This window comes from Oncorhynchus kisutch, linkage group LG16 (genome assembly GCF_002021735.2).
Source record: "Oncorhynchus kisutch isolate 150728-3 linkage group LG16, Okis_V2, whole genome shotgun sequence".
Taxonomy (NCBI): domain Eukaryota; kingdom Metazoa; phylum Chordata; class Actinopteri; order Salmoniformes; family Salmonidae; genus Oncorhynchus; species Oncorhynchus kisutch.
The window spans coordinates 15,227,865-15,251,434 of record NC_034189.2 but is presented as its reverse complement, the minus strand read 5'-3'; the positions used below and the strand labels follow the sequence as shown (position 1 = coordinate 15,251,434).

At 42.3% G+C, this 23,570-nt stretch overlaps 1 protein-coding gene across 4 annotated transcripts; it reads left to right on the top strand.

The window, feature by feature from the left end:
- The first annotated feature begins 1,981 nt into the window (after window positions 1–1,981).
- On the top strand, window positions 1,982–23,005 carry LOC109906337 (nuclear factor 7, ovary). 4 transcript variants are annotated; one of them, XM_020503994.2, is made up of 17 exons: window positions 1,982–2,178; window positions 6,931–7,521; window positions 7,868–7,963; window positions 8,343–8,576; window positions 8,926–9,088; window positions 9,168–9,194; window positions 9,927–10,300; window positions 13,813–13,922; window positions 14,689–14,816; window positions 15,031–15,371; window positions 15,473–15,668; window positions 16,042–16,137; window positions 17,766–17,999; window positions 18,198–18,345; window positions 20,102–20,128; window positions 20,751–21,018; window positions 21,859–23,005. In XM_020503994.2, the coding sequence occupies exons 8-17, from the start codon at window positions 13,916–13,918 to the stop codon at window positions 22,127–22,129; spliced, it is 1,716 nt and encodes a 571-aa protein (XP_020359583.1). In that variant the 5' UTR covers window positions 1,982–2,178; window positions 6,931–7,521; window positions 7,868–7,963; window positions 8,343–8,576; window positions 8,926–9,088; window positions 9,168–9,194; window positions 9,927–10,300; window positions 13,813–13,915; the 3' UTR covers window positions 22,130–23,005. The 4 variants fall into 4 exon arrangements, with proteins under 4 accessions (XP_020359583.1, XP_020359585.1, XP_031648845.1 ...); XM_031792984.1 differs by lacking the exons at window positions 13,813–13,922; window positions 14,689–14,816; window positions 15,031–15,371; ... (5 more) ...; window positions 20,751–21,018; window positions 21,859–23,005 and adding exons at window positions 10,732–10,837; window positions 11,456–11,804 and having other exon boundaries at window positions 2,097–2,178; XM_020503996.2 differs by lacking the exons at window positions 13,813–13,922; window positions 14,689–14,816; window positions 15,031–15,371; ... (5 more) ...; window positions 20,751–21,018; window positions 21,859–23,005 and adding an exon at window positions 11,456–11,805 and having other exon boundaries at window positions 1,983–2,178.
- The last annotated feature ends 565 nt before the right edge of the window (window positions 23,006–23,570 follow it).

Genomic DNA, 23,570 nt, shown 5'->3' with positions numbered 1-23,570 from the left:
GTTGCTATCATTAAATAATTTACAGTTTCCCATAGACTATAAGGCTATATATAAAATAGAATATTAGGGCCACAGAGGGGGAAAAAAACACAAGTGTAACCAGTTGTTTTAAAGGAGGACAGTTGTTAAAATGACAGATGTGGGGCATTTCGTGAAATTGTACTTCAGTATGGTTTCATAAACAAAGACATGCTGATGTGCCAGAATATTAAGTATCACATTGTCATAAGTATCAAAACTGTAAAAACAATATGTAGCTTTTCTGCAGAAAGAACCAGCCTCATAAATTTATGACTTTATCCTTTTTCTTCAGTGTGGCCCTAGTACTCTGTCATATAAACAAATACACATTCCATATGAATATAAAAACACAATGTGTAACATTATGTTCCTTTATTGAATAAGGACAAAACAAAGCAGGTAAACCATCAGCTCCTTTCGAAACTGAAGTCACAGTGACTCTACAAGATGGAAAGCACAGAATCCAAGCATATTATACAAAATGATACATACACATTCAAAGGTCTGTATATAACACACCCTGCATGTCTGCACACTAAAATAAATGCAGGACAAATACATACACATCAACTGAACAGACAAATGAATGGATGCAGTAGCCTCCCTGCAGCCTTGTATTACACACAGTATACCGCACAAACATCATAAGAGGCCAAATTCGTCAAAAAACGAACCCAAAAAAACCCAAATTCCTCTGCCACCGCAGGACATATTTAACCAAAATTGAAAGCACACATACTAACTAAAATAATTCAACACATATTGGTCCCTCAGCAGCCGACCACTGTCGTCATCAGGGAAGATTGCCGGATTGTCCCAGTCCATGGCTGGTGGCACTCTGGGGGCCCTCTCCTTCCTCAGGCAGGCCACATTGTGGAGGACAGCACAAGCCACAGTAATATCACATGCCCTAACAGGGCTGACCCTTAATTTGTGAAGGCAGTGAAAGCGTGCCTTCAGGAGGCCAAAGGTCATTTCAACTCTGGCCCTGGTCCTGGCATGGGCATGGTTGTAGGCCTGCTGTGCTTCCTGGGGGTCTGTGAAAGGTGTCAGGAGAAAAGGCTGGCAGCAACACACCAGAGAATTCACCTGTCAACACAAAATCTCATCATTACTACCTCATAAACACAGTGATATTCTTGACACAGCCATGATGGTTATAAATAGGGGTTGTGTGGCTTACCTTGTGATAGGCACTGATAGATTTCAGAGGCCCGAAAGATTCTGGAGTCATGGACTGAGCCAGGCCATTTTGCCACAACATTGCTGATCACACAGTCAGCATTGCAGACCATCTGAAATCATAAGATGAGGAATATTACACCAATCAATGCACATCACTGGCAATGCAGAGTGTTCGTCAATGGACAATATCAAAAAATGTATCATAGCTTTATACAGTGTGATGGAGTTACTTTACACAATTTCACTCATATCTGCAGTGCATTTCAATAATTTTTTTTACCGTTTCATAATTACAGTACAACTGCATTTTTGGAGATGTGAATTAAATATTTGAATTGTAATTGTGATGTTTCAGCGGAGCGGTGAGTGTGTAATTGTGCACTACTTACGCATTCAGGCGGTCTGCAATACTTTGCCACGCTTTTTCTCTTTGCTTTATCACTGTGGCGGTGTTGCCTTTCTTCTTAATTATATATTTTACCTCGTATGCCTCCATGAGGATTTGTGCTTCCGACGGGGAAAAGTACGCGGCTCTAGTTGCCATGGTAAATCAGTTAATCTGTGATCTGTGGCGGGTCTATTTGAGTGAGCCGTGAGCGCGCACCTATCCAGGATTGGTTTCACCTGGCTTAATGAATCCGTGTCTTCTCATCCTGGCTTGGTCTTTGTGCAACCAATTAAGCCTGGACGCACATGTTTTGGCTTCATTGAGCTCAGCTGAGTCATTTATCCCGGATGTCTTAATTCTACTTTTGTGCAACAGGCCCCTGTACGGTGAGACCAATGGTTGTTGAGCACATAACCGTACTAAAAACTTCCAGTGATGTGGTTTTTTTCATGAAAGAGGGAGGAGTTTACCAGTCTTCAAAATGCCACCTGAACTCAATCAAGGAAATTCATCAGATTGTGTTTTCCCCCCAGAAGTGGAAGGTAATTGTTTCCTTGTGAGCTGTGTTCTGCATACATAGACAGGTGAGTTGCAATTGAATAGTTTTGTCAAATGTGATCTATGCCGCACCATCCCCACATGGCATTCACAAGAGCCTTAATTTCCTCTCAACTGAGTCAAACACAAACGGAACTCTTGACAACCTTTAAGCACTTGCGTCCATGTACAGACTATACTTTGTTAGATTACAACATGAGGATTACAACATACATACAACATAAGGACTTCACCCCAAAAAAATTGTACCCAGTTATTGCAACAATCGTTTGTCCACCTGTGTTTGTGGTCACAGTTTAGCGCTGTTTTAGAGGGTGCGAGCGCACGTCACTATATTATTTCGGTCACTGGTAAAGTCAAAGATTGTCATATTTTGACAAAATGGTCGAGTGAATGCTTTAATGGGAATGCATCTTCTCAAATATGGAAGGCAGGAGAACGTGCGAAAAGGTGGGGCGATTCTTGCCAATGGGGCAGAAGCATGTGACCAATGGGTCTTAGAGGACTCATCTTTGTATCTGTGCCATTAAAGGATCTGTGACAATGGGCAGTGCTAATGAGTCTGTCTCTCCACTTTAAAATCGTCAATTTCTTTCTTAATTGGTTGATTTGTTCCCAACTTGTATGAATCCCCCATCAGTTGCTAATTTAAAATGGTGGAAGCCCTTTTTGCTCCTGAGTGGCACAGTGGTCTAAGGCAGTGCTAGTAGGTGTCACGGCAGATCTGGGTTTGATCCTGGGCTGTATCACATCTGGCCAAGATCTCTAGTCCCATAGGGCAGTGCACAATAGGCCCAGAGTCGTCCGGGTTAGGGGAGGGTTTGACACTGGAGGCGACTTTACAAGTAGGCAGTCATTGTCAATAAGAATTTGTTCTTAACTGACTTATGGGTTAAATATTATTACCATTTAAAAAATAATAATTACGTCCATGAGTCTCTATGACAGCGGGAAACTCTGATTTATAAATCCACAAGCATCCACTTATCAGTAGTGCATATGTAACAACCCGAGCCATTGTGAAACTTCGATCCTTTCAAATAAGTCTTGCGTATCAAATTAGCAAAAAAAATGTTTTGTTTTTCCAAATTCGACACTTATTGACCTCCATACAAAAATGATTTACTTATTGGCCTTATTTTTCTGGACAGATTTTCCTCTTCGCTTTGCCTCTTCCTCTGGTAAAATGCATTGGTTTATTCAGTTTCAGATTATTGTTATTTGTTCATGCTTAAGTTATTTATGTGGTTTTACATGTTTAACGGTGTCTATTTTAATTTTGTCATGCGAGTCTCGACTGGTCTCTGTCTAGCCTAAAACCTAGGCATACCTGCTGATCAGAATGGTTTAGCCTGTTTTTGGGAGTGTAAGTTCAGGTTATACTATCAACTTCTATTTATGACAACCTGTACTTGGAAGCTCTTATGAGTGTTTGTCAAATGTGAACTATGCTGCACCATCCCCAAGTGGAATTCATAAGGCCTTTTAGTCTAACTCTGTGTTTGTAACGATATGGGTGGGAATATACCATTTTGTGAAGTCTCAACTACTAGTTGGCTGCATTCACGTTCTTTGAACTCGTTGAGAAACAGACTGGCTGGCCAATAGCCACCAAGCTACGTAAACCATAAGCTTAAAGTACAGCTATCCTGTAGAGGTCGACCGACTATTCAGAATGGCTGATTCATTTGGGCCGATTTTCAAGTTTTCATAACAACCGGAAATCTGTATTTTTGGACACCGATATGGTGTCCAAGAACCTTTTTATTTAACTAGGCAAGTCAGTTAACAACACATTTCTTATTTTCAATAATAGCCTAGGAACGGTGGGTTAACTGCCTCGTTCAGGGGCAGAACGACAGATTTTTACCATGTCAGCTTGGGGGATTCAATCTTGCAACCTTATAGTTAACTAGTCCAACGCGCGAACCACCTGCCTCTCATTGCACTCCACGAGGAGACTGCCTGTTACGCGAATGCAGTAAGCCAAGGTAAGTTGCTTAAACTTATCTTAAAAAACAATCAATCAATCATAATCACTAGTTATAAGTACACATGGTTGATGATATTACTAGTTTATCTAGCGTGTCCTGCGTTGCATATAATCGATGCGGTCGCGTATTGTTGCTCCAATGTGTACGTAACCATAAACATCATTGCCTTTCTTAAAATCACTACACAGAAGTATATTTTTAAACCTGCATATTTAGCTGAAAGAAATCCAGGTTAGCAGGCAATATTAACCAGGTGAAATTGTGTCACTTCTCTTGCGTTCATTGCACGTGGCGTCGGTGTATATGCAACAGTTTGGGACGCCTAATTTGCCAGAATTTTACGTAATTATGACTTAACATTGAAGGTTGTGCAATGTAACAGGAATATTTAGACTTATGGATGCCACCCGTTAGATAAAATACAGAACACTTACGTATTTCACTGAAAGAATAAATGTCTTGTTTTCGAGAGGATAGTTTCCGGATTCGACCATATTAATGACTTAAGGCTCGTATTTCTGTGTGTTTGACCTAGTTATAATATGATTTGATAGAGCAGTCCAGGCTCGTAAGCAGCACTTTCGTGTGTTTGCCAGTAGCTGTTTATGACTTCAAGCCTATCAACTCCAGAGATTAGGCTTGTGTAACCGATGTGAAATGGCTGGTTAGTTAGCTAGTTAGTGGGGTGCGTGCTAATAGCGTTTCAAACATCACTAGCTCTGAGACTTGGAGTGGTTGTTCCCCTTCCTCTGCAAGGGCCGCAGCTCTTGTGGAGCGATGGGTAACGCTGCTTCGAGGGAGGCTGTTGTCGTTGTGTTGCTGGTTTGAGCCCAGGTAGGAGCGAGGAGAGGGATGGAAGCTATACTGTTACACTGGCAATACTAAAGTGACAATAAAAACATCCAATAGTCAAAGGTATATGAAATACAAATGGTATAGCGAGAAATAGTCCTATAATAACTACAACCTAAAACTTCTTCACTGGGAATATTGAAGACTCATGTTAAAAGGAACCACCAGCTTTCATATGTTCTCATGTTCTGAGAAAGGAACTTAAACGTTAGCTTTCTTACATGGCACATATTGCACTTACTTTCTTCTCCAACATTGTGTTTTTGCATTATTTAAACCAAATTGAACATGTTTCTTTATTTGAGGCTAAATTGATTTTATTGATGTATTATATTAAGTTTAAATGTGTTCATTCAGTATTGTTGTAATTGTCATTATTACAAATGCATTTTAAAAACCAGCCGATTAATCGGTATCAGCGTTTTTTTGGCCGTCCAATAATCGGTATCGGCGTTGAAAAATCCTAATCGGTTGACCTCTACTATCATGCTTGTAAACAAGTTGGCATATAAAAAATATTAATATATTGCTTTTTAACATGTTGCATTTACCTACTGAAAATGCAGCTAGTTTCCCACTAGTAATATCCAGTTGGAGGGCCGTTCAAGTGTATTTACATTTTGTGACCGTGTGTTGTGAACTCCCACTTGGTTATGAAAGCAGAATTATTCCCTTGCCACTGTCGGACATATAAATTGAACTCTTGACAGTCTGAAGTTTGTAGCACTTTTTTTATTTATTTTTTATTTCACCTTTATTTAACCGTGTAGGCAAGTTGAGAACACGTTCTCATTTACAATTGCGACCTGGCCAAGATAAAGCAAAGCATTTCGACACACAACACAGAGGTACACATGGAGTAAAACAAACATACAGTAGATAAAGAAGTCTACATATGTGAACAAATGAAGTGAGATAAGGGAAGTAAAGGCAAAAAAAAGGCAATGGTGGCAAAGTAAATACAATATAACAAGTAAAACACTGGAATGGTAGATTTGCAGTGGAAAAATGTGCAAAATAAATAGTCGGGGAGGAGGTAGTTGTTTGGGCTAAATTATAGATGGGCAATGTAAAGGTTCAGTAATCTCTGAGCTGCTCTTAAAGCTAGTGCAGAGATGCAGTGCCTTAGACCACTGCGCCACTCAGGAGCAATATTGGAGGCTGTGGAGGGAAGGATGGCTCATAACAATGGTTAGAATGGCATTTGATACCACTCCAGTCAAGCTATCAACACGAGCCCGTCCTCTCCAATTAAGATGGCACTAACCTCCTGTGGTGTGTGCGTACCCCTAACAACAGAATGGTGTGGGCATATATCGTCATAAAAAAATATTAATGCAAGTAGACCGCTGATTGACCAGCTCATCCTCCTCTGTGCTGCTGATTGGCCAACTCATTCTCCTTAGGGAAATGACATCATGTTCTGAGGAAATGGCGAAACCAATTTACTGTCTTTGATACAAGTTTGAGGTGTTTTTTTTTGTTTTTTTCAATTTATGCTTTGTCAATGCAAGTTTACCTTTATTTGCATATGAGAACAGACTATAAACTTTAGAAAGTGCACTTTTCTCTGGGCAGTTTAAGTCACTAAAACTTTTGATACCTTACCATAATTTTGGGACAAATGTGAATGCAAGCAATAGGCTGAACAACGTACCAGGTTTTGGTTGTTTCCAACCTTATCATTTTCAATATTCGCATAAATTTTTATCAATGCAATATTCACAGGCTGTTTGTGTTTAGACAGGCAGCCCAAATCTGATATGTTTTCATGAATTGATATTTAGACCGATTGTATTAGCTGTGAAAAAGATCTGATGTGATTGTTCAAAAGATCCAATTAGGGGAGGGGGTGTTTATCGGACTGCCTCAGACTAATTCATCTAATTCAACTTAAATTTATTTCAATGTTTTCTAACCGGTTGTCCCCAGCTTGAAGAGATGGCGTCTTACAGCACCATGTCAGAGGACCAGTTCCTGTGCTCCATCTGTCTTGGTGTTTTCACCAACCCGGCCACAATCCCGTGTGGACACACCTTTTGCAAGTCTTGTCTCGAGGGTGACTGGAACAGCAGTGGAGACTATGCAGTCTGTGCTGTGTGCAATATGAGCTTCACACCTACCCCCACCATCTTGGTCAACATAGTCCTGAGAGACCTTGTGGAAAGTTTCAAGGGGGCGAGTAGATGTGGCGGCTCGGCCGTAGACATTCCCACTGTGGCGCCGGGAGAGGTCTCCTGTGACGCGTGCTTAGGATACGGGATGACCAAGGCTGTCAAGACCTGCCTGGTGTGTGTGTCGTCGTACTGCCCGGAGCATGAAGTGGTTCACAATGCCCGGTTCTCCAGGCATCAGCTGGTCAGGCCCCTGGCTAACCTGGAGAAGAGGATGTGTTCGAACCATGAGAGGCTCCTGGAGCGTTACTGCCGCACTGACAAGACCATGCTGTGTGCGGGGTGTGATACTCACCCGGAGCCAGCCCACCAGGTTGTGTCGATGCAGGTAGAGTTCTGGGCTAAAAAGGTAAGAATGAGTTTTAGAGCCATGGTTCCTCAATCCAAGGTCTGATTCACTAGGCAACAAACGGAAGCAAACTGACTGAAACCGAGAGGGACTAGCTGAACTTGTCCAATAAAGAATTGTTTCTGATGTGAAATGATTTCCTTTGATCCTGGTCCTTATTTGTATTCATTAAGGCACACTATATCAAAACATTTTGGAACAGAACATTGTTCAAGTAGGTCCTCACGTGTTTCATCCATTTTTTTAATTATTTAGTTTGGTGCCTAATGAATATGCCCATGGGGACCGTGTGTTTTTTGTTGTTCTATCCCAGCACTAATGCTAACACATATGAGCTTCACTTCAGGCTCAGCTGACTGAAGCCCAAGCAAAGGTAAAGGAGAAGCTGAAGGCCACTCGGAAAGAAGCAGAGCAATTCAACTCTTCATTCCATCACTGCAAGGTGAGTTTAAAGAAAATGTGAATTGTCTATAGTCACGGCCGTTGTAATTGTGCAGTCTTTTGTCATAGCATTAAATTGTAAAACATTCCAAGAAACCTCACATGGGGTTACAAAGACTGGGACAGTTTTCCCTATGCACTTGGGTTAGTCACTGCTTTGGGGCATTTGCTTACATTGTTGTGCCTACTGAGAATATATTTTGCCTTAGGATGTGTTCAGGATGGTGTAATGCTTTGGAACATTCAGATAAATGTGTTGTGTAGAACATGCTGATTGAGATTAAATGATTGTCCATCTAATGTATTTCTATCTGGAACTTTCAGAAGTTATCACATCAATGAAAACACCTAGATCTGTTTTGTGTACTTGCCCCTTGCAGGATGTAGCGACGAGCCAGATCCGGTTTGTGAATGGGTTCCGACTAGACCTGGTCAGCAAGGTGGGGCAGATTTGTGAACGCTACAACATTGAGGCCCGTAGGAGGGTGGATGAGATGAAGAGCACAGCCTCCCGTCGGAGACGTGTGCTTGAAGATAACATAACAGCTCTGACGAGCAGAGATGCCGAGCTGGAGCGGCTGATTGGCTCCTCAGACTCCTTTGCGTTTCTTAATGTGAGTCATTGCAGCCGACTTGAGTCCAGAGTGACTTTTCTGCAAATCCCCTTGCATCCATAAATGTCACAATTGACTAATGCATCATGGTTTTGATGCTCTTGTACATGGCCATTGGCTGCACTCTGAATTGCTTCCACTTCTCCCAAAGTGTTTTTTTTAAATTACACTCCAAGTCAGATGTAGCTATGGTGGAAACTTCCTACAGCCAATGCTTACAAAAATCAAACTCTTTTAAATCCAAGAAGGGTACAAGTGTGGAGAATCTAAACACGGCATTGTTGCAGGTCAACTGGCTTGTATGTTCAACCCCATTCATTCCATATCTCTTTGTTCCTTCTCTTTTTAGATTCTTCCCTCTCTCCCTTCTGCTCTTCCAGATGGGGTCGGAGAACAATGCAGCATCAACATCCCCCCGGACCTACTGGGAAACCTTCTGTATACCTTTATGAAAGACATGAACAAACTAGCCAAGATGGGCAACTTGTCTACAAATGGCTATGCTGCCCCAGGTCTTTTTTTCTCAGTCTGATGTACAACATTTTGCGGTTATGTTAATTTTTTTGTAACCTTTCTGTGTTTATCCCACAGAGATTGCCGTGGTTAAAAAGTTCACAGGTGAGCGAAGGTGTACTCCTGAGTACGTCCCATGTTTTATATTTCGTATCCACCCAGCAGATTGAATGATTCTGGAAGGTGGATTGCTAACCTCATCACAGGAGGCCGGTGAGGGAGGACTGCTCATAATAGAATGGAGTAAATGGAATGGTATCAACCAGATGGAGACAGCGTGTTTTATACCATTCCGTTCCACCGATTTACTATGAGCCTGTCCTCCCCAAATGAAGGTGCTGCCTGTAAACCTCATGTATTCTAAACTTTGACCTTAACCCTTACTGAACTTGTTTATGTACCAGGGACAAATATACACTTGTCTATAATGGCAAAGGTGCATAAAATGGAGGAATTCAACTATGAAGTCATTGTTTTAGCACTACCCACAGAGTTTAACTATGGTGTTCGACATGATTCAATATAACAGTAAATTGACACAATCTACTTTTTTCGTTAATACATTTTTTTATTTGGAGCTGGAATTGGGTCATGCTGTGCTAGTGATTTATATATTTTAATAACAGAGCAGTGTACAATATGGCAAAACTAAGGAATTTGTGTCTGCTATTGGATTGAAATGAATCTAACCACTGATCATAAAGTTGTCCTCTAGCCATACCCCCTCCCAAAATGAACCCTTACGTAACCTTTGGATCTGCTGGCCAAATACCTATAATAGGGAACGATTGATTGTTGCGTTCCTCTAGCCCAACCTTTCTCTTCTCCTCCTTTCAGTTGAGGTGACTCCTGACCCCAGCACAGCCCACCCATCGCTCCTGTTCAAACAGGCGTCACGTGAGATCCGAGTGGACCAGAGGACGAGGGGAAACGTCTGGTCCATGTCTGCTCAGCACTTCACCCAGGTGCTGTGCGTCCTCGCCCCCCAGGGATTCAGCAGCCACCGAGCATACTGGGAGGTGGAGGTGGAGAACTGGACTTCGATGGGATCTGGTGTGTGGTGTGTGGGTGTGGCAACTAAATCCTCCATGACATCACAAGGGGTGGATCTCACCCCTGAGAAGGGGTTCTGGGTCCTGGTACACCGCGGGGGAAAGCTTTGGCCCTCCACCACCACAACCCCTGTGGCTGTCGGAACACAAAGGAGAATGGTATGTTAATGGCATAGTTGGACAGAAGGCACTTGGCCCAAAGTGTTCTCGAGTCTAATACACCTCTATGATTTATATTGATAAATACAACTATACTTTAAATGTTCCTCACCAGGAGAGGGAACAATCACACTGGAATATTTGAACTGGGGAAAAGGTTCTCATTTTGATTCATGCATGTCTTTTGGAGCTAGCCTTTAAAGTGTCATGATGAATATTTGAAGATACAAGTTGAATATGTCTAATGTTTGATCACTCAATATGTGGCATAGATATGAGTCAAACATTTTATTCTAGTCTCAAAAAAAATGTAAATGGAATAAGTTTGGTCATAAAGTCCAAAACTGAGATTTGCTAAATGGAAAAAATGTATATTACAGAATGAAGGGGTACTGTAAAAGTCCATGGGTTTATTTCAATCCTGCCCACAGCTGGCATCACTCAAGTTGGCTGCATCAGAACCCGACCCGATCGTAAAACCCTTGGTCAATTTGGTTTGACAGTGGATATCCCTATGGGGCTAGTTGGAGACCATCCGTAAGTTACACTATGTACATGGGACAATATTTTAAAAGGTCAATAGCTATTTTTATTTTATTTTATTGACCTCAAACCAACTATACATTGTAGAAATGTCTATATACATATTGAAACCATTTAATGAGACAATGAAAAGGTGTGTAACATGAAGATATTGTTCCACTTAAGTTATTGATGGTCGCTAACTAGCCCCATAGATTGGCTATCCAAAGTCAAACCAATTTACAACGGTAGCATACCAGCTGACGGAAAGCTTAATGGCGAAAAGTTGGCTGGCTAGCTAGTCTACTTCCAGACATGACCTGGTTAGACGCTCTCAAATTTTCTAGAAGGGTGATTTGACTGTGGGTTTTGGCAGGGAAGTACAAACGCTTCCCTCGTTTGAACACACACAAACGTGGGCGCACTCGAGATGCCCACATCAAAACATGCCTCCTAAATCCTGCTCTGTCACATTTCATAATGAGAGGAGTTGAAAAGTTGGCTAAATCCAGAATCATATCGACACCTTTAAATTCAAGTCAAATGTATTTATTCCGGAGGGGCAATTTTATTCAAATACAATTTGTTTACTTTAAGTAAAAACTATTAATAAACGTATTTTAAACTTTACAGGCACATGTGGGTGTGTACTTTGACGGGCGGGAGCGGCGCGTGTCTTTCTACGACGTGAATCTCGGTTATCACCTCTACACATACCACCACGTGCCAACCAATAAAAGACTCTTTCCTGTCTTCAGCCCTGATTTCTTCAGTCCTGGAGACAACCCCGCCAACCACGTCATGATTGTTAGACCCTTCGCTGCTAAAAACCACCAACCTGGATGATGATGCTCAGAGCCAGTCCAAGCCTTTTGGGGGAGAATTCTGGTCAAGATCACTTTACTTTTTTTTGTTTTTCTTGTCAATTATTTTTATCCAATTAATGTTTTTAAATATGTCTTAATAAAAGTAAAACACTTAACTCAAGCTCCTTATTGTTGCATGTAGAAAACCGATCTCTCCCTTCCTGTCTAACAGGACCGTATAGTGGCATTGCCTTATTCTCATTTAACGGGAGCTGAATTTGAAAAGAAAAAAAAGATTTACCTTTGCTTCCGCTGTCCTTGTTTTCTCAATGAATCTTATTGAAGGAGGTCTGAAGGAGTCATCTTCCCCTCTAATGGAGTTCAGGAGACCCAGGGGAAGATCTCAATTGCATACTCCTCGTGTCCTCTCGTCTCATTCTCAAAACCCACTGGATGAGTAAGCCAGGGGTCCCTCTGAACTCTTCCTCCAATCGGTTTTGAGGAGGAGGCTACGCGAGGGGTATGAAATTGTGCTCTTTTCCAGGATGGGGGAAGCAAGGGTTGAATGATAGTAATGTTTTCAGACAGCCAAGGCTTAGGCTGATGTAGTGCTAGACTTGGGCAGGAGCTCACAGTAACTGGGTACTTGCAAAGGTGACGGTCACAGTAAATCAAATCAAACATCAAATTGATTAAAATAGCCCTTCGTACATCAGCTGATATCTCAAAGTGCTGTACAGAAACCCAGCCTAAAACCCCAAACAGCAAGCAATGCAGGTGTAGAAGCACGGTGGCTAGGAAAAACTCCCTAGAAAGGCCAAAACCTAGGAAGAAACCTAGAGAGGAACCAGGCTGTGGGGTGGCCAGTCCTCTTCTGGCTGTGCCGGGTGGAGATTATAACAGAACATGGCCAAGATGTTCAAATGTTCATAAATGACCAGCATGGTCATATAAGGCAGAACCGTTGAAACTGGAGCAGCAGCACGGTCAGGTGGACTGGGGACAGCAAGGAGTCGTCATGTCAGGTAGTCCTAATAAAGTAGATGGTCTATTCCCAAACCAAATTGATTGGGGTGATCTGTTCAGAATGCTGCAGATGGTAAGAGGGCAATGTTTTTTATTTATTTATCTGGGCTGCATTCCACTTCTACACATTTCTCAAAGTGTACTTGAGCATTCATGTATTTGAAAGCATTGGATTGGTGTAAGCTTCCACCACTGTTAAATCTGTAACTGGGAGTGTACACTTCAGGAGGAAGGAGATATTGTTGGCACTCAATCATGACTGGGAGTATGCAAGTGTAAGCGACAGAAGAGTTGGGAATCGGGATGCTGCCTAGGTAATTTCTACATCACCTCAACTTTCCTCCATTTTACACTCAATGTTGAATTTAAATATACAGTGTATATGACTGGACAAATCATTGACCAATACAACTCTTACAGAAGTTAAGGCCATGAGGAGTAGTGACTGGATTAGTGAACAATTCCAGACTGAGCAATTGAACTGTCTTTCAAGCAGACTGTTTTCTAAAGGAAGCTATATCTGATAATCGAATAGTGTGTTGGTCAATGTCATGTGAATCTTGAACCAAAACTCATATCTCTTGCGACTTCACAAATATTTCCAATCTGTGTTTAGCTCTAACTGATGGCAATGGAGTGAAACGACACTCGTTCTTAGGCTACTTCAGTGTGCATTGTCACAGGTATATCTTGACTTAATCTGGTTAGTTTTTGTAATGTTTTCATGGAAAGGAACAAATTTACAATTCATTATAGCCTAGGCCTAATTGTGACAATTCTGACAACTTTCCTTAGGCTTCTGGAGTGATTGTGATGTCGTGGTATTGGGGTTGAGTAGGGCGTGCGTAAAGGTGCCGACTAGAGAAGCACTAATTTCCCACCATGTCCTGTGTTCGTAAAGCATTTGACTAGGATTGCTGATCAAGGATCAGTTTTGCATTTCGACCGTAATATGATTATATGGACTTGGATAAGGGGCCTGATCCTAGATCTGCACTCCTGCTTCGCGAATACAGGCTCAGGTGAAGTTTGGACACACCCACACTGCTCAGATCAAAGTGAGAGAGGGAGGGAGATACTGCAGGGTGTGATGTTGAGCTCGAGTGGAGAGACACTAGTGAGTTTCACAGGGCCTAAACCTGTTGTGTATTTCCATAGAGACTGCCAAGTCCAATACAGTGGAGTAGGGAGAATGCTCCGGAGTCCTGTACAGAGACACGGGACTGTGTGGACACATGAGAAATAGGATACCTTAATCAGCATGCAGAGTAAGTCAACCTTTTTATATTTATAAACATTTTTATCCCTTTTATTGTAATATGTCATCAAGTTGGTTACCAAGAATGATTGTAAACTTGTTTGGACAGGAGTGTGAGGAGTGTTCATAAGTGTATTTAAAGAAATGTTGATCTAGTATATAGAACAATTTACAAAAGTATGATTCAATGGTATGGGTGGAGATATTATTTTTAAAGTCAACATGAAAGAATAGTGTCAGAGTTTTGTTTTAGCATGAATTTGATAATAGTTCTGTGGAAATTGACATTGGTTATTCTGCCATATGCTCTCCCTGTAACTTCCTGTATTTGTGAAGCTGTTTGGTTAATAGTATTGTTATTTGAAGTTGAAAAGGTATTTATCGAAACATGGCATGTCATTTCTGTTCAAGTAGGTTGTGTCCCAAAGGGCACCATATCCTCTATCCGTGCACTTCATTTGACCAGAGTGCACTGTACAGGGAATACGGTGCTATTAGAGACACGGACAGTACACATCCGTGCAGATTCTTTTAAAACCTAGAGCAGGTACAAGGTAGACGTACAGCCTGCATTTCTACATTCCAGGGGTGGTTTACAGCTGAAGTGTTTGGAACAAGCTCTTTCATAACCTGTTTGCTGATGGGAGTGAGCATTGTGTTGATGTTTAAAAAGTTAGGCCTGTGGTGCTCATTTCCAACATACTGGCTTTTTTGTCTCTCTCTTACGCACGCTCTCACTCACTCGCTCTCCTCCCTCCTCCCCTCTCCCCCATCAGGTGTGAGATCCCCAGGGAGGGGGGGCACCTTATCAGAGGAGTCATTCCAATGTTCTATCTGTCTGGAGGTCTTCGTAGAGCCTGTCTCGACCCCCTGCGGACACAGCTTCTGCAAGGCCTGTCTTCAGGTATCACTATTTTATAAAGCCTTTTTTACATCCGCAGTTGTCACAAAATGCTTTACAGTTACGTGGCCTAGACCCTAAAAAGCAAAGAGAACATTCTAGAAGGTATTAAGGAACCTAGGAAGAATACTAGACTACGTGCTTCCAACCCCTCGTGTGTTTCCATTCCTTCTCCTCTTTCTCCTCCTCCCTCCCTTTCGTCCTCCTTGTTCTGTAGGGCTACTGGGATCACAGCAAGAAGTTCCAGTGCCCCATGTGTAAGAAGAGCTACACCCGGAGGCCGGAGCTCAGCATAAACCGTGTCCTCGCCGAGATTTCTTCCCAGTTCCAGGGGCTCGATGTGGGGGTGACTTCACCGAACACGAAGGCGGGTGCGGTGGCTGGGTCTCTGGCGGTGGGACATGGGTTTCACGGAGAGTCACCTGCGGCGGAGGGTGGAGAGTTCGCCCGGGCGGGCGAGGTGCCATGTGATGCATGCATTGGGAGGAAGATGAGGGCATTGAAGTCTTGTCTCAACTGTCCCGGGTCATACTGCGACGCACATCTCCGACATCACAAGTGAGAAATAAAGAATATAAATATTTTTCCACCTTCTCCCTATGATTGAAATGTAATTGACCCCCACCCTGACACATAAGCTAAACTTGACCTAAACACAGGAAGGTGAAGTCTCTGACATCCCACCGCCTGGTTGAGCCCATGCACCGCCTGGATGAGAAGATCTGTAAGAAGCACGAGCGCCTGCTGGAGGTCTACTGTCGTAACGACCATGGCTGCGTCTGCATCTCCTGCGCAGAAGCCTCACACAAGACCCACGAGATCGTCTCCGTCGACCGTGAGTGGAAGAAGAAGATGGTGAGTCCACAGACAGATACAGCAAAAATATAGGCTTGATAGCCAGGCTTTAGCTCAGCGGGCTAACAGTCTTGTAGTGCACAGGATACCCTGGTTGATTATAATTACAGAAATTGTGTAGCACTACAGTGCATTAGCTCAGCAGGCAGACAGACAGATGGGCAAGCTGAGATGTGTAACACTATATAACTTGTGGATACATTATTGTTGGGTACAGCCAGCCATTAGGGTAATGGAGGTGATTTGGCATTCATCACACCTAGCATCTGTATCACATCTAGCCAGTAATTGCAACAGAAGCACCCCCTTTTGTGTATGTTTGGAATTGTACTGTACTATACATCAGACTTGGATATTTTCTGCCCTCACACAGAGTCATCTGGGCAAGTGGAGGTCGGAGCTTAAACACCTAATCAAGGAGCGGGCCAAGAAGTTGGAGGAGATCAACCAGTCCATACGGGTCATAAAAGTGAGTTCTTTGTATAAATGGTGATTTCATCAAAATGCACAACCTTTGACTTTTGTGGTGTTTCGTTGAGTGAGTGTAAACTGGATTGTATTCATTAGGGCAAACCGTAGCAAATCAACAATAGTGCATTGTACAGTTTAGTTGATTGGCATACTGCCTCTTGATCAGACTTTTCTTCGTTCTGTTATTTCTGTAACATAAACATCTATCTTGACATATGGTGAATAAAGTTATACAATGTATAAATGAAATGGAATACATTTGCATAGTGTCCCCAGCCCTTACGCTAGGTCTTACAGTTGACTACCATAGAAAGTGTTTTTGCTCCCATGTTTGTAATGGCTCTGGTCCATCCCCTAGGCCTAGGCAGACTAACCGGCATGGCCAGTGTAAACATTTACCTGAGTGCCCACACCCTGTTTTAATCCTATACTCCTTAGCTAGAACCTCCTGGAAACTCCCTTTGTGGACCAAAGAGGTTAATAAGGTAGAATATCTGTAGGTTTTAAAGGGGAAATCCGGTATTGGAATAACAGCAAGACGACCACCCCTGCCACTTGTTTAGGTAAACAGCTGAGGCATGAGACTAGAGAAAATGTAGCCACTCTCAAATGCATAGACAGGCAGTAGCCAAGGTCGTGGCGTCAAATCCTGCAGGGATTACATACTGTAGACACAGCCAATTGAGACTAGGCTAAATGGTAGTAAACAACTCCAGTTCTCTCTGTAGCAGTACTTTCCACTCACTAAAGCTTCCTAAGTTCACTGGGTGACCAGTCTCCTGGTCAGATATTGAGTGTAAAAAGAGCACAGTGAAACTACAGTTCATTTGAGCCATGTTTAAAAATGAGATGAGGATGAGTTAACAGAGGGAGGGAATATGGTGGGTTACTTTCTGACTGGAGGGAGGGGGGAAAGGGATGGGGGGGGGGCATGATAACCAATTCTGTTAATAGGTTCTGATTTACAACGTTTTTGTATTATACACTTTTCCTGTGTAATCATGAACATCTGAAATGGAAAGGAAGTATAACAAAACACACACGGTTTCCTCCAACTCAAACCGGTAGATATTTGAATGTGGGCTGAGGGAGATAAGGCAGCCAGACCTGTTTGGCGAGTTGTACTGTTGGCAAACCGGGGTGGGTGTGTCCACAGCTTTAGTCACCTACCTCAGCCGTGTGTGTTTTCACACCACAACCTCTCTCCTGCATCACCCCATCATGTCTTTATAGCAGTGCTCAGAGGGAGATAAATCCTTCACTCTCCTCCATCTCCACAATGTCTGTGTACAGTGCATTCAAAGTATTCAGAACCCTTGACTTTTTCCACATGTTGTTACGTTACAACCTTATTCTTATTCTAATAGTTTTCCTCAATCTACACACACTACCCCATAATGACAATGTGAAAACAGTTTTTTTTTTAAATGTTTTTATTTGCAAATGTATTTATTTAAATGTTTTTTCCATGTGCAACTCTGTCACTTTGCTTTATCTTGGCCAGGTCTTAGTTGTCAATGACAACTTGTTATCATCTGGCCTACCTGGTTAAATTAAGGTGAAATAAAACATTTAGAAAATAGAACAATGCCTCAATGTCTGTATGTCTATCACCTGTCTTTATAGAGCACTTCCCAGAGGGAGTTGGAGGACAGCTGGCAGGTGTATGCAGAGCTGCAGCGTCTAGTGGAGCAGAGCCAGGCTGAGCTGGTGGAGCTGATCGCTACGAGACAGCGTGAGGCGGAGAGGCATGCCCAGGATCTGGCCAGAGGTCTGGAGGATGAACTGAGCCAGCTCCGGAAGAGGAGCGGAGAGCTGGACGCCCTGGCACAGAACCAGGATAAAGTCATCTTCCTCCAGGTAGGCTAAGACATGACGAGGGGATACACAGACCCACACACACACGTGTATATATATATATACACACACGTGTATGTGTGTATATATATATATATCACACACACACACACACACACACACACACACACACACACACACACACACACACACACACACACACACACCCGCAGTTAAACCCCTCCTCGTCCTCCCCTGCAGAGCCTGCCCACCCTGGCGCCCCTCCCAGAGCCCAGTAATTGGTCAGGCGTGAGTGTGAACACAGAACTCTACCTAGGAACCATCCAATCATCCGTAAGCACCCTTGTCGACAGGTTCCAGGAAGAACTGAAGAGTCTGTATGGAAAAGGTGGGAAAATCAACCATTCTTATATAGAGCAAATGATACCTTGTTTTTCAGGGTAAACTAGTGCTGCACTACCCACAGCAGGGGTAGGCTACAGGTACTGCAGGATTTTGTTGCCACTGGGCACCACTCCTGACCAACTCAGATAATTGATCAGTCCAGTGATTGCCTAAATTCAACACACCTGGTTTTCCACATCGGTTAAATCAAAAACATGAAGTTCTACGGCACTCCAATACCAGGATTGCCTACCCCTGATCTACAGTATAAGGCTTTAGTCAAATGTGTAAAACTGACAATCGAGAGACAACCATTTTCACTTGCTTACTGTGACCTCACTTTCTGTTTCCAAATCCCATTTCTCTCCAGATAGAATATACCTGTAGGCACCAATATAGGATCAGTTAGTTTCACTCAATCCTTACCTCAACTGCAGGGAAGAAAAAACCCACCAAACTGACCTTACATCAGTGTTTATCACGGCTCATAATAATGGCCAGAAAGGAGCAAATGGAATGGCATCAATGGCATTGGGTTGATGTATTTGATACTATTCCACTCCAGCCATTACCATGAGCCTGTCCTCCCCAATGAAGGTGCCACTAACCTCCTGTGGTGTCTATGTAGATGTAGGTCATTGGACTAGCACCTCTAAATATAAAGAGTGAGTCATCAGCTGGAAGTAGATGCCAAAGGTCAGCCATCTGTTAGTCACCTGTTTCCATCTCATTACTGACAGCGCCACATGAAGGTGGGATTAGCACTGCTTGTTTACCTCCATTGTTGACTTTGACTCTGACTGTCACTCGCCCGGCTGCGCCGACTGTCGCTTTTCTTGGTACCATCTTTGAAATGCAAGAGAAAGGCCATAATGTATTTTTCTAGCCCAGCTGAAATTTAGATTTTGGCCACTAGATGACAGCAGTGATTGTGCAAAGTTTCAGACTGATCTAATTAACCATTGCATTTCTGTTCAGAATTTTGTATCAAGACTGCCCAAATGTGCCTAATTTGTTTATTAATAACTTTTCATGTTCAAAACTGTGCACTCTCCTCAAACAATAGCATGGTATTCTTTCACTGTAATAACTACTGTAAATTGGACAGTGCAGTTAGATGAACAAGAATTTAAGCTTTTTGCCAATATTACATATGTCTATGATCTGGGAAATTTACTTAGAACCTCATTCTAATCGCATTAGCCTACGTTAGCTCAACCGTCCCGCAGGGGACCCCCCAATCCTGAAGAAGTTTTAAAGTACAAAATGGAAAATAAATAAACATAAATATGGATGGTTTTTGTTCTTCACTGGTTGCCCTTTTCTTGTAGCAACAGGTCACAAATCTTGCTGCTGTGATGGCACACTGTGGCATTTCACCTAATAGATATGGGAGATATCAACATATGATTTGTTTTCAAATTCTTTGTGGGTCTGTGTAATCTGAGGGAAATATGTGTCTCTTAGGTCACACGTTTGGCAGGAAGTTAGAAATTGCAGCTCAGTTTCCAACCTCATTTTGTTGGCAGTGGGCACATCCTGTAGACTGTCTTCTCTTTAGAGCCAGCTCTCAATAGCAGGGATATTCTCACTGAGTCTGTACATAGTCAAAGCTTTCCTTAATTTTGTGTCAGTCAGTGGTCAGGTATTATGCCACTGTTCTCTCTGTTTATGGTCAAATAGCATTCTAGTTTGCTGTCTTTTGGTTCATTCTTTCCAATTTCAAGTAACTATTTTTGTTCTCGCTCTGTCTTTTGCAGAGCTCAGGCAGCTGCAGAACTATGCAAGTGAGTACAGTTACCTGTATTTTGTTTTTTAGATTGGTGCGAATTTTACTTTCAACTGTGATTTTGCTAAACATACTCTTTGAAACAACTTTGTTTTATTGTTAATGACAGAATCCTGTGGACTTCTAAAATGTTGGTCGATATTAGAGGAAAATTGTAAGGCTTTGTTTGAACCTCCGTAATTCAGCTTTGTCTATACTTCACTGTCAGTACTTGGTCATGATAACAGGATTTGATACAAACCTGCAGTGGAGGTTGGTGGCACCATAATTGGGGAGGACGGCACGGTAAGGGCTGAGCAGAGTAAGTGGAAAGGTATCAACAACATCAGACACATGGTTTCAATGTGTTTGATGCCATTCCATTCGCATCGTTCCAGACATTTTATTATGAGCCGTCCTCCCCTCAGCAGCCTCCACCGGTTGTTTACTCCAGGAATATGTCCACTCCTCCATTTTGTTTGGTCAACTACAGTACATACATTGTTTTAAATGGAACTTGGACTGGTCACAATATAACCCACCCTCTTCCAAATATAACTTACTCTCTTCTCATAAGAATCAATGCTGTTCTAAATAGAATCAGCACTGTTCTCAACATGGCTGTCTCTCTGCTCCTCCAGCTGAAGTGTACCTAGACCCAGGCACTGCCCAGAGGAACCTGGTCCTGTCAGAGGACGGTCGCCAGGTGATATACGAGGAACGGAAGCACAACCAGTCGGAAGGCACTCGGCGCTTCAGCCCTGCACTCTTTGTGCTCGCTCGCGAGGGCCTCTCCTTTGGACGCCATTACTGGGAGGTTGAGGTGGGCCGCAAGACTGCCTGGACTGTGGGTGTGATGCGGGCATCGGCCCGCCGGAAAGGAGAGATAAAGCTGAGCCCTGACGGAGGGTAATGCTGACTTTCTATTTAATTGTTTTAATTTTTCAATTAAAATGTCATTCATATTAAGGATAAAAGTTCAAATGTAATACAAAAAGCAACACATCCTTCCACAAATTTGAACACAAAATATCACAAATTGCCCAGGTGGCGCAGTGGTCTAAGGCACTGCATTACAGTGCTAGAGGCGCCATTACAGACCCGGGTTCATTCCCAGGCTTTATCACAACTGGCCGTGATTGAGAGTCCCATTGGGCAGTTTACATTTGGCCCAGCGTCACCCGGGTTAGGGGGGACTTTACTTGGCTCATTGTGCACTAGCGACTCCTTGTGGTGGACCCGGGCGCCCGCAAGCTGACCTCTTGTCAATTGAACGGTGTTTACTCCGACACATTCGAAAGGCTGGCTTCCGGGTTAAGCGGGAGGGTGTTAATAAGTGCGGTTTGGCTGGTCATGTTTCTTAGGACGCATGTCTCGACCTTTGTTTGCCTCCCAAGCCCGTTGGGAAGTTGCAGCGATGAGACAAGATTGAAGTTGGGGAGAAAAAGGGGGCAAACAAATGTATACAAAATGTATAATAACAATAACATATATTCAAAAAGCTTCAGAGTCTAGATAGATTTCATGACCTTATTGTTACAAAGCGTATTATTCAGTGTAGCAGAGACATTTTTTATCCTACCTTTTTCAAATATTGTTTTATTTGAATTTTATTGTTAACACTTTCCGATAAGGGTACATGAATAGACATGAACAAATAGCTAGTTAACATTAGTTAATACATTTACAGATAATTTATGGATATGATATTTAGCAAGAATAATAATCTAATGTCAATACATCACAAAGGTACTGGTGCCTGTGGCTGAAGAGTGGGGAGGTCAAGGCTCTGGCATCCACTCGACAGCCCCTCCAGCTGACCTCTCACCCCCAGAAGATTGGCATCTTCCTTGACTATGAAGGTGGCCAGTTGTTGTTCTACGACGTCAAGGCGCGCACGCACCTCTTCACGTTCGTGGATACTTTCAGTGAGAGTTTGTATCCGATATTCAGTCCCTGTCTCAACCAGGATGGAAAGAACATGGCCCCGCTCATCATCAGTGCTGTGAAACATAGCTGAGACTAAACATGGCATGGGTTGTGTCCCAAATGGCACCCTATTCCCTATACAGTGCACTAAGTTTGACTGCACTCCCATGGGCCCTGGTCAAACATAGTGCAGGGAATAGAGTGCCATTTGGGATGCAACTTGACGACAACCCATTCTGCTCAGAGGTTGACCAATCACAGTTTAGCCACTTGATTAGGGGCCTGAGTTCTTCCTCACTGTGTGATCTTACCAGGAAAAACTGTGGTACCCAAGTGATAGCCAATATACTATATAACTAAGGCCCAGAGTTTTCCTCAGGTTAGGTAACATGGTCAGGAAAGCTAATGTTTGATTGACCTTACTGTCCAGATTCTTACTTGCTTTAATATACAGAAGTCTAATGCTTTACATTTGAACTATTTTGATAGCTGGATTAATCAAAATGGACATTTAGTTGGGTATTGCCATACTTTAATTTGATTATTGCTTTACTAAACAACTAAACATGTTAAGTATTTGTTAAAGGGATCGGTCTTTGGATAAAAATATATCTTCTAAAAATCCTTACTGTGGAACAGTTTACCTTTTTTTATGTCTCATTATATATTTTTAATAAGTCTAGAAGTAAATTGAAAGCTATAAACCTAACTACAGTACAGCAACTTCGTGTGTGTACGAATGGAGTCGTGACTCCGACATTGCTTATGCTAAAACTTCTATTCCATTGTTTTACTTTTTGATTGGTGTGTGTATTCTTAGATATTACTGCACAGTTGGCGCTAGGAACACAAGTGTTTCACTACATACACAATAACCTCTTAAATATGTAAATACAGTACAGAAAATTCAGAAGTTTTTACTTTTGCACTTCAATCTGCAGCTTTTAAATAAAGATGTTCTATCAAGGTTATGGCCCCTGATATTATATTCAACCCAAGTCCTAGGAAAGAAAACCACTACAGCAAAGTTGTGAAATTCACAGTGGACTTGGAGTTATATAAATGTGTCTGGACTATCATTAAATGTGAAGACTGTATATTATCAAATCAATTCTCTAGGTTTAATTATTATGTGACTAAAATAATAATGTAAACATTTACTAGGAAGTCAGGGCACCACGGAAAAATGTTTCTAATTTCCCGAATATAACTCTTGAGATATTAAAATATCTGATCAATTACTCTTAGATTTAATGAATTATTACTTTTATGTCATCAGTTCTCATTACTGAACGTCGCAAACCCTTGAATATCTGCACGGACCCTAGTTTCCGTAATGAATCAGTAATATACAATTTGGCTTAATTCTTTATGTACTAACTAACTCATCACAGAAATGCATAACAGTAGAATTTGGTTACCAACACTGATTGAAAGTCCCTAGTGGGTTAAGCTAAAATGACTGCTTGGTAGACAAAGGGGTGGGGATAATTAAAATAATTGAAATTCTAATCCTTTGCAATGAATGGCCG